This window comes from Daucus carota, chromosome 3 (genome assembly GCF_001625215.2).
Source record: "Daucus carota subsp. sativus chromosome 3, DH1 v3.0, whole genome shotgun sequence".
Classification (NCBI taxonomy): Eukaryota; Viridiplantae; Streptophyta; class Magnoliopsida; order Apiales; family Apiaceae; genus Daucus; species Daucus carota.
This window is the reverse complement of record NC_030383.2, coordinates 29,182,475-29,194,110: the sequence shown is the minus strand read 5'-3', so window position 1 is coordinate 29,194,110 and position 11,636 is coordinate 29,182,475. Positions and strand designations below refer to the sequence as shown.

Genomic DNA, 11,636 nt, shown 5'->3' with positions numbered 1-11,636 from the left:
CTGATTACTGTTTTGATGTTTGTAGATGCGAAGATGAGAGCTGCAGCCTACAAGAGTCATTGAAGCATTTGTTTGATGCCACTAGTTGGAGCTCAGTTGGGTGAGCACAGATATCTTGCCGATAAATATCCTTCTGGCAGAGTTAACTTTGATACATGGATTGATGCCCTTCAAGAATTATATCGTTGAACTAGTTGATATTGGGGAAATCTGACAATAAGAGTTTTTATCCGTCTACTACCAATTCTTAATATCATCCCTCTACTTGTTGAAAACCGTTGGGCTGATCTTTACGAAGGGAGATTTGAAGAGTGAGTGAGGAGGTGCTATTTAGTACAATCGGAGCTCCTGCTCATGTTGGGTTTGATTGCTCCGTCGATGTTGTTTGTGCTCCCAGGGAAGACGCGGCCTTGATCCCTCTCGGACATCCTTCTTCCAGGTCCTCAATATCCCAACTAAGATTAATAAGGGTACTATTGAGATTATCACTCCAGTCGAGTTACAAGGATTGCCTAGAAGAATATATTGGCAATTGCCCTCGAGACAGAGTACTTATCCCACAGGCTGATAAAGTAAGGAGTGCTTGCAGATCTTAGTAAGTTTGTAGTAGCTGCTGCTCCAGCTGCAACTGCTATTCTGGTGCTGATCCTGCTGAAGAGGAAAAAGGAAGGCCTGCTAAAGAATCTGACTAATTTCTTTTGCATGAATTGCTAAAATCAATTTCGAAGTCTAGTTTTTTTTATATGCTGTTTTATTTCTTGGACTTCTGTTATGCTTTAAAATGATTGTACTCTTATTGGTTTATGGGATATGCAGACTTTCTAAAGAAAATATTTGTCATTATCTTTAACTATGTATCTAAATAATCATTTTTATATGATGGAGATGAACCATTTTTGTTAGTATGATGTACATGTACGATTAATTTTTTTTAATACTACCTGAGGATATTTAAGAATAATATAATTTTTCCTCATACTTTAAATAGCTGAAATTGTGAATTATTTAGTAAGTAGTTACACAATAAGATAGTGTCTATTTCTAGCTAAAGCATACATACATGGATAACTTTTTGAACAAGCCTCAATTCCAGATAATCAAACGGAAGAAGATGATCTTAACTGGTGACAGATGATCAAGAAATGTATAGACACGGACCAACATCCAGATAATCCGGGACCGGCGCTCACCGCCACATTAACTTTTACGGTAGGATTTACAATGCCCGGAGGATACCATTAAGCGGAGAACGGGAACAAGGATCTGGCAGTTTATTTTTAGAAAGACCGTTTTTATTGCATTTATGGTATCAGATGCTTTAGCTTTGGTGCTCTCAACTTGTTATTAATTTTCTCTCTACTTGCAGGCAGCAATGTATGATGATCCACGCCGAGTATCAAAACTCAATGCCACATCAACTGCGCTCAATATTATTTCTTTATCGCAATGATGTTCTACATCATTGCTAGACTATTTTAGCGTCGCCTAAACAACCGATGTAACAGGTCCATACCTTTAGTGTCCGCCTGCATATACTACGCCACTTGACCGACGCTAAAGTATGTTTTTGACCGCCGCTATAGGCCGTTTCTGTACTGGTTACATATGAGTTCTTGTTGGTTTCTCAAAAAGAAGCAGCACAAATAAGCAGGGTGAAGAGTACCATACATGCAAAGGGATGAATTCTGCCATATCTCATGACCTCTCTAATTGTTGGAACATTATATGTGGTGTTTTAGCTAGCGCTACATTGGCAATCATTTTGAGCTCCGATTTGAGTGGACCTTGCTTGCGAGAAGTTGGCTAAGATTTTCATCCTATTCGAACGCCGCCCTCATGTACATCCTCTCTCTAAGTGTTGAGGTCGCTGCTAGTAAAACGGTGAAAACTGATCATATTCCATTTGCATTTGCAAAGAAAAAAAAAACAGAAGAATGTATCATTTGCTATACGACATGGTAATATTGCTACTTTTCTTAGAAAAAAAAGCAGAAGTAATTGTTAGAAGTTCGAATACTAGCTTTTTCTTTTCTACTTCTTTTCCAAATATTTAATCATTTTAACTTGCTTCCAACTTCTATTTCATTTTTTACTTTAATTAGAGTACTTATTTTAAACTCACCCAAAACCTCCAAAACTATTTGAACGTTACAACGCGACTACCGTATTAAGGGGAATCTGATATTATTTTAGAGCCTGCCGTGTTGTCCACTGATAGCAAACCTTCACGACATGACTACATAAAAGTATCTCGAGTTAGCAAGCTGCCGCATTGTTTGCTTGCATTACGTTTCCGCAGTAGAATCATATATGTTATGGATCTTGATAACTTTTGTATGCCGATGCCTTGGCTGGAGATGCCGAAGCCATAGCCGATTATAGAAGAAAGCTGATACGCCTCAGCCAACACGAGTAGAACTATCCTTCACGTCGAATCCATGTATGGTCATGCAGAAGCGTGCGAAGCATTATTGAAAATGTTTGAAACAAATTTTTTGTTTTTGGTCAAGCTGGATACGTTTAACAAACTGCGCTTCACCTGGCCGCAAGATCATGGACACACTGAGTGGTCGAGCTCCTGATTGATGCAGCCAGAGCTTTGTCTCTCCGCTTGGTGATGATGATATACTGATCCAGTTTGAAGATTTTATTAGGCGAGCTGATGAGAGATGAGCACTGCTTTGCAACAGCAGCATCAATCACCATGGGTATTGTTAAGCTGATAGTGGAGCCAGAGCCGAGGATAGACATATTCAGAACTGTAACTGATGAAACCTCCCATCTACATTGCAGCAAAATGGCTACACCACCACATAGTCATTACGACCGCCATTACCGCCCGCACAATCGGTCGGTTATAAGGGGCTGGGGTCCCGACTCACCAACGTTCTTCAGCGACATGGACGCCACGTACGCTAAAACCGACCGCCAACAGTTTCCGACCGCCTATGGTCAATTTCCTGATCGCCTACACTGGTTTAAAATAATTGGTCAGCTTTTAACTTGTTGTCGGCTTGTGATTTGCTGAGTGGGGACGCGGTGGAGCCCTGCCTTATTTCCGACCAACGACGGGTCGGAAATGACCTGCTTCGTTTTCGAACCGAATTAAAACCCGGGCGGTCTGTTTTGACTTCTTAGAAAAACAATAAATTCTATTCGACTAAGTAAACTATTAAAAAAAAAACGAAAAACATTGTACATCCAGAAAAACCGATCTACCACATTCAAGATATTTCTGACCAAACTCATAATTTTTAACACAGAAAACCGACCAGAGCAACACATTTCCGACCAAACTATAATTTTAACAAAGAAAACTGACCAAATTTAACTTATTTTCCGACCACATACTCAAGTGCAGAAAAACCGACCCATTCGTTCTGTCATTTTCGACCAATTTAAACCCTTGCGGTCGGTTTTGACCTTGAGAAAAACACAAAAAATTATCTCAGCTCAAGTAAACTATTAAAAAAAATTAAAAACATTGAAACTAGCTGTTAGTTAGTAATAAATTAATAAAAAAAATTGATTTCATCACTATATTTGATTTAATTTATTTTATTTCCTAACAAAATATAAATACAACTAACTAATTCAAATTAATTATTCAAACAATAGAAAAAATGTAGAATATTTTGCTATGGTCCTATTTTAAGGTAGATGGTAGCAAACGAAGAAAAATAAAAAAAAATTATAAAGATGATATTCTATTACGAATCATGCTTGCAGTGAATGTGAGAGTTCAGGGTTGGGTTTGGATTTTATTAGAAAATTATCCTAGGTTTTATACTTCGAAATCTCAATTTGCTTTTTAGAGTGTCGAACCGTACGGATCGTCAATAAGTACTCACTCGAGTTCTTCTATACCAACAAACTCCAAAGTTAATAGCGCCTTTTATTTTTTGAGCTATTATCACGCACCTCCGTGTTATTCCATCACTATTTAGACGTAGGGTCTTTGTAGGTTATTTTTTTATAAACAACACTAAATTTGTTATTTTAGGCGTCCAACTGTACGGATCGTAAATTAAGTCCTCGTCGTAGTTTATAATAACCACAACAATCACGCAATAGTATTTTATTATTGAGATATTACACAAAAATATTAGTTATCAGTACTTAAATTTTTTAAAACAGATTTAATTAAAAGCGCAAATATACATCTTATTACGTAAATCTTCCTGCTACTATACAATAAATTACATTATTGCCCATTTATTAGATGAATTTTGTCTTTAAAATCATAAAACAAAAATATAATTTTCGAATATTGAAATTCATATTTTACAGAAGTTATCTTCTTCCAAATTAGCAATGCATATAATTCACAATTTTTTCTCAACTTTTTCAGAAGAACACGCTGCTCTCCGACAACTTATAAATGATAATCGACCAAACTGTGCATGTGGATGCGAGGATGGGGGAGAAGACCCAGAGGATGACAATGGCGGCCATTAGGCTGATTGTTTGTTTTGTTATCTTTTGAACTATTGTTTGGGTTCAATGCTAGAATAAATTGATATGGGTCGTTTGATCTTGGTTGGATTTTTCTAAATATGGATCGGTTTGAATTATGTCTGTGGATTGTTTATGTTATGGAATTTGTGTGTTGGCTGTTGGTCACCTGTGCTGGATTATTGGATAACGTAGAACCCCTACGTATAGAGATATGAGTTTCTTATTCATAGTCCCTCACTCACTGTGGGGTGCACATGTGTATTTAGACCTCTTTGTATGGCCTTTGCTGGATGATTGCTCTTGTTCATACTGCTGGTTGTTTAATCTCAAAATTAGTTGTTTAAGGCATTTGCAAAACCAATAAATGGTGCCATATTCATTTTCAACCCAAGGACAGAGCTGCTGTTTTTAAAGGTATGTGCATTATCTTGTAACATAGTACTTGAAGAGCTCGTGTCGTGTTTTAAAATCATGGTTTTCACATGAACTACTTTTATGCAGGTAATCCACACTAGTTTATGGGCGGGGCAGAAACTTCAGCTGTCATGGGAAACTGTCCACACTTGCTCAGAGGCTCAAGCAGATCATGAGCATCTTAAGAGGAATTTAGATATCTGCTACGCCTACCTACACAAAGGTTTTCATACATATAAGTCAACACATCGTTTAATTATCACCTTGTATATATGGTGATGAATGTGTATACATGATTAATGTTTTGATGTTTGTAGATGCGAAGATGAGAGCTGCAGCCTACAAGAGTCATTGAAGCATTTGTTTGATGCCACTAGTTGGATGCTCAGTTGGTGTGAGCACAAGATATCTTGCCGATAAATATCCTTCTGGCAGAGTTACTGTGAATACATGGAATTGATGCCCTTCAAGAAATTATATCGTATGAACTAGTTGATATTGGGGAAATCTGACAATAAGAGTTTATCCGTCTACTACAATTCTTAATATCATCCCTCTACTTGTTGAAAACGTTGGGCTGATCTTTACGAAGGGAGATTTGAAGGAAGTGAGTGAGGAGGTTGCTAATTAGTACAAGGTCGGAGCTCCTGCTCATGTTGGTTTGATTGCTCCTGTCGATGTTGTTGTGCTCCCAGGGAAGACGGGCCTTGATCCCTCTCGGACATCCTTCTTCCAGGTCCTCAATATCCCAACTAAGATTAATAAGGGTACTATTGAGATTATCACTCCAGTCGAGCTTACAAGGATGCCTAGAAGAATATATTGGCAATTGCCCTCGAGACAGAGTACTTATTCCCACAGGCTGATAAAGTGAAGGAGTGCTTGCAGATCTTAGTAAGTTTGTAGTAGCTGCTGCTCCAGCTGCAACTGCTGATTCTGGTGCTGATCCTGCTGAAGAGAAAAAGGAAGAGCCTGCTAAAGAATCTGACTAATTTCTTTTTGCATGAATTGCTAAAATCAATTTCGAAGTCTAGTTTTTTTTAATGCTGTTTTATTTCTGAGACTTCTGTTATGCTTTTAAAATGATTGTACTCTTATTGGTTTATGGATATTGCAGACTTTCTAAAGAAAATAATTTGTCATTATCTTTAACTATGTATCTAAATAATCATTTTTATATGATGGAGATGAACCATTTTTGTTAGTATGATGTACATGTACGATTAATTTTTTTAATACTACCTGAGGATATTTAAGAAATTAATAATTTTTCTCATACTTTAAATAGCTGAAATTTGAATTATTTAGTAAGTAGTTACACAATAAGATAGTGTCTATTTCTAGCTAAAGCATACAATACATGGATAACTTTTTGAACAAGCCTCATATTCCAGATAATCAAACGGAAGAAAGATGATCTTAAACTGGTGACAGATGATCAAGAAATGTATAGACACAGGACCAACATCCAGATAATCGGGACCGCGCTCACCGCCACATTAACTTTTACGGTAGGATTTACAATGCCCGGAGGATACCATTAAAGCGGAGAACGGGAACAAGGATTGGCAGTTTTTAGAAAGACCGTTTTTATTGCATTTATGGTATCAGATGCTTTAGCTTTGGTGCTCTCAACTTGTTATTTATTTCTCTACTTCATTGCAGCAATGTATGATGATCCACGCCGAGTATCAAAACTCAATGCCACATCAACTGCGCTCAATATTATTTCTGTTATCGCAATGATGTTCTACATCATTGCTTATGACTATTTTAAGCGTCGCCTAAACAACCGATGTAACAGGTCCATACCTTTAGTGTCGCCTGCATATACTACGCCACTTGACCGACGCTAAAAGTATGTTTTGACCGACGCTATAGGCCGTTTCTGTACTGGTTAACATATGAGTCTTGTTGGTTTCTCAAAAAGAAGCAGCAAAATAAGCAGGGTGAAGAGTACCAATACATGCAAAGGGATGAAATTCTGCCGATATCTCATGACCTCTCTAATTGTTGGAACATTATATTGTGGGTTTTAGCTAGCGCTACATTGGCAAGTCATTTTGAGCTCCGATTTGAGTGGACCTTGCTTGCGAGAAGTTGGGCTAAGATTTTCATCCTATTCGACGCCGCCCTCATGTACATCCTCTCTCTAAGGTGTTGAGGGTCTCTGCTAGTAAACGGTGAAACTGATCAATATTCCATTTGCATTTTGCAGAAAAAAAAAAACAAGAAGAATGTATCATTTGCTATACCGACATGGTAATATTGCTACTTTTCTTAGAAAAAAAAGCAGAAGTAATTGTTAGAAGTTACGATACTAGCTTTTCTTTTCTACTTCTTTTCCAAATAATTTAATCATTTTTAACTTGCTTCCAACTTCTATTTCAATTTTTTACTTTAATTAAGAAGTACTTATTTTAAACTCACCCAAACCTCCCAAAACTATTTTGAACGTTACAACGCGACTACCGTATTAAGGGGATCTGATATTATTTTAGTAGCCCTGCCGTGTTGTCCACTTGAGTAGCAAACCTTCACAGACATGACTACATAAAAAGTATCTCGAGTTAGCATAGCTGCCGCATTGTTTGCTTGCATTACGTTTCCCGAGTAGAATCATATATTGTTATGGATCTTGATACTTTGTATGCCGATGCCTTGGCTGGAGATGCCGAAGCCATAGCCGAATTAGAGAAGAAAGCTGATCGCCTCAGCCAACACGATAGAACTATCCTTCACGTCGAATCCATGTATGGTCATGCAGAACGCGTGCGAAGCATTATGAAAATGTTTGAACAAATTTTTTTTTTGGTCAAGCTGGATACGTTTAAACAAACTGCGCTTCACCTGGCCGCAGATCATGGACACACTGAAGTGGTCGAGCTCCTGATTGATGCAGCCAGAGCTTTGTCTTCTCCGCTTGGTGATGATGATATACATGATCCAGTTGAAGATTTTATTAGGCGAGCTGATGAGAAGATGAGCACTGCTTTGCACCTAGCAGTCAGCAATCATCACATGGGTATTGTTAAGCTGATAGTGGAGCCAGATCCGAGGGATAGACATATTCAGAACTGTAACTATGAAACTCCCATCTACATTGCAGCAAAACTGGGCTACACCCACATAGTCATTTACGACCGCCATTACCGACCGCACAAAATCGGTCGGTTATAAGGGGCGTGGGTCCCGCTCACCAACGTTCTTCAGCTGACATGGACGCCACGTCGCTAAAACCGACCGCCACATTTCCGACCGCCTATGGTCATTTCTGATCGCCTACACTGGTTTAAAATAATTGGTCAGCTTTTAACTTGTTGTCGGCTTGTGATTTGCTGAGTGGGGACGCGGTGGAGCCCTGCTTATTTCCGACCAACGACGGTCGGAAATGACCTGCTTCGTTTCCGACCGAATTAAAACCCGGGCGGTCGGTTTTGACTTCTTAGAAAAACAATAAATTCTATTCGACTAAGTAAACTATTAAAAAAAACGAAAAACATTGTACATCCAGAAAACCGATCGACCACATTCAAGATATTTCTGACCAAACTCATAATTTTAACACAGAAAACCGACCAGATGCAACACATTTCCGACCAAACTCATAATTTTAACAAAGAAAACTGACCAAATTTAACTTATTTCCGACCACATACTCAAGTGCAGAAAACCGACCATTTCGTTCTGTCATTTTCGACCAATTTAAAACCCTTGCGGTCGGTTTTGACCTGTGAGAAAAACAAAAAAATTATTCAGCTAAGTAAACTATTAAAAAAAAATTAAAACATTGAAACTAGCTTTAGTTAGTTAATAAATTAATAAAAAATTATTCATCACTTAATATTTGATTTTTAAATTTATTTTATTTCCATAACAAAATATAAATACCAACTAACTAATTTCAAATTAATTATTCAAACAATAGAAAAAATGTAGAATATTTTTGCTATGGTCTAATTTAAGGTAGATAGCAAAAGAAGAAAAATAAAAAAAAATTATAAAGATGATATTCTATTACGAATCATGCATTGCAGTGAATGTGAGAGTTCAGGGTTTGGATTTTATTAGAAATTATCCTAGGTTTTATACTTCCGAAATATCAATTTGCTTTTTAGGTGATCGAACCGTACGGATCGTAAATTAAGTACTCATCGTAGTTATATACCAAAATCAAGTTAATAGGATTTTATTTTTTGAGATATTATAACGAAAATATTATGTTATTCATAAATATAGACGTAGGGTTATTTTTTTATAAAAAATAAATTTGTTTTTTAGGCGATCCAACTGTACGGATCGTAAATTAAGTACTCGTCGTAGTTATATACCAAAAATCAAGTCAATAGTATTTTATTTATTGAGATATTACAACAAAAATATTAGGTTATAGTACTTAAATTTTTTAAAACAGATTTAAAAGCGCATATACATATTATTAAGTAAATCTTCCTGCTAATATACAATAAATTACATTTATTGCTACATTTATTAGGATGAGATTTTGTCTTTAAATCATAAAACAATAAATATAATTTTAGAATATTGAAATTCATATTTTACAGAAGTTATATTCTTTACAAATTAGGAAATGAATATAATTCATATACAATATATATATATAAATGATAGTTATAGATGTTTTAGTTTTAGTTTGTGTAATCATGTGCAGAAAAATATAAGCATCTGTCCACTGCCAAGGAACTTTGGAAAGCAGCCAAACGTTCAGCTTGTCATGAGGATGCACCATATAACAGCTTTGAAGCCTTGTTTTATATCACTGACCAGGATGGCCACAATGTCTTGCAACTGGCAGTGATGGGAAATAACAAGGATGCGGTGGAGCTGATACTGAAGGAAGATCCGGAATATCACCACAAGCGTTCAAATAAAAACAGTGATCTCAAGTCTTTAGCTTACATAGCGGCCGAAAAGAGGTATAAAGACATTGTCAAACTAGTCTGTGAAACTTATGAAGCCAGAAATGAAATTGGTCATTGGGGTCAGACCACTTTGCATGCTGCTATTATAGGGCGTGATGCAGGTATATATGCAATGTGCTTGAATACCTGTTGGATTATCAGGGACATAAGATATGCAATTCATCGTTGTTTTCTTTTTCAGACACTGCACTTGTTCTTTTACGCCGTAACCGCCATCTAGTAACATGGGAAGACCACAGAGGGTGGACACCACTTCATTACGCCGCTTATTACGGATTTGATGAAATAATCCTTGAGATGCTAGATAAGCAAGACGAGGTAGCAGGATACCAGTTTGTGCCCAGAGAAAACATACCTCCACCATTTTTTGTGGCAGTAGAACAAGGACATCTTTCTACGGTACAACTATATATGTTCAGCCATGTAATAGGGTCAAAATCGGTCAGCGCAGATGTTAATTTTAATGGTCAAAATATACTGCACTTTATGGCATGGCGTCTGGAAAAAACAAACAAATGATAAAGTATATATTGAGGTTCTGTGAAACTAGCTCCGTGGAAAATATCGATATATTGAATCAGAAAGACATCCATGGAAATACACCTCTTCATATACTAATTATCCGTGAGGGTTGTTATGTACCTGAATTCATTAAAAGTGTCAGCATTGATAAAAATGCAACAAACAATGATGGGTGGACTCCTGTAGACATGTTATATTTCAGTAAGAACGTCACGGACGACCAGGTACGTTATCACTAGTCAAATTTAGCAAATAATAGTAAAATTTTTATTTTTTTTTATTTGAAGTTGATACTTTTCTCTTAAGTAACTGATATCACCATGGAGTATTTTTATATGCAAGTTAGTTAAGTATCTAATTATATCCTCCTGATTCATTATAGGTACGAATTAGAATAGAAATCGATAATATCCAAGCTAAACACAAGTGGAAATTTTGGCACAGAAGCATCAAATTACATAACCCGAGTCCAGTGCCCTTTGGAATCAGGTTCGGAAAGGAACCTGAATTTATAAAAGCTAAGAGATTACTGATTGAAGGAGAGATTAAAAGGAAGAAAGATGAGTTTAAACTGGTGAAAGATGATCTTGAAAGGTATAGGCAAAGAACCAACACACAAATCATAGTTACCGCGCGCTTATAACTACGGTAACCTTTACCGTCGGATTTACTTTGCCAGGAGGTTACCATGAGAGTGGAGAACCCGATCAAGGTTTGGTACTTCTTTCTAGGAAAACTGCTTTTAAGGCATCCATGATCTCAGATGCTTTAGCTCTAATGTTGTCGACTTGTTCTTTATTTTTCTACTATGTATGATGATCCACTCCAAGTGTCAAAACTGAATGCTGCATCAACTGTCCTCATTATTGTTTCCGTCATTGGAATGATGTTGACATTTATCACTGGAACATATGTTGTATTGTTCCACTCACCAGCCTTGGCGATTACCGTGTGCCTAATCTGTTGCTTTTTCTTCATTCTCGTCATTGTTCAGTCGATCAAGATGATTTATGATCGTAGACTAACAAAGATTCATATAGTTTGAGTTTCTTTTTTATTATTTCCAACTTCTATTGAATTTCAGTTTCTCGTTTACTATATTTTCGTGGCATTGTAAGAAATAGATCAGTTTAATGATTTCTGTGTGGACAGAAGATGTGTTCATCGAATGGATCTCTACTCTTCGAACTGCTTATTTTTCTGCTTCTTTTTGACGAAACATATCCTGTAATTTCGTACAATCAGACAAGATGAATCTTCCTCATCCACTTTACCTGATTGTTTCAATCTATAATGAAG

General features: G+C 36.8%; 1 protein-coding gene and 1 long non-coding RNA gene across 2 annotated transcripts in view; both read left to right on the top strand.

Moving 5' to 3' along the window:
* The window catches only part of LOC108213496 (uncharacterized), a 676-nt gene extending 586 nt beyond the window's left edge, over nucleotides 1-90 (top strand). The window contains exon 3 of the long non-coding RNA XR_010290355.1: nucleotides 26-90. This is a non-coding gene — a long non-coding RNA (uncharacterized LOC108213496). The remainder of the gene's footprint in view (nucleotides 1-25) is intronic.
* A 7,413-nt stretch (nucleotides 91-7,503) lies between these two features.
* LOC108213105 (uncharacterized) lies at nucleotides 7,504-11,397 on the top strand. The gene is made up of 4 exons (XM_064089917.1): nucleotides 7,504-8,041; nucleotides 9,545-9,916; nucleotides 9,997-10,561; nucleotides 10,720-11,397. The coding sequence occupies exons 1-3, from the start codon at nucleotides 7,504-7,506 to the stop codon at nucleotides 10,332-10,334; spliced, it is 1,248 nt and encodes a 415-aa protein (XP_063945987.1). The 3' UTR covers nucleotides 10,335-10,561; nucleotides 10,720-11,397.
* Nucleotides 11,398-11,636: the final 239 nt, after the last annotated feature.

Bases quoted from the DNA above. Each gene is read 5' to 3' on its own strand.
- LOC108213105 (XM_064089917.1), top strand. From the start codon at position 7,504: ATGGATCTTGATACTTTGTATGCCGATGCCTTGGCTGGAGATGCCGAA. The intron at 8,042-9,544 runs GTCGGTTATAAG...AATCATGTGCAG, and splicing joins TTACCGACCGCACAAAATCG to AAAAATATAAGCATCTGTCC. The intron at 9,917-9,996 runs GTATATATGCAA...TTTCTTTTTCAG, and splicing joins TATTATAGGGCGTGATGCAG to ACACTGCACTTGTTCTTTTA.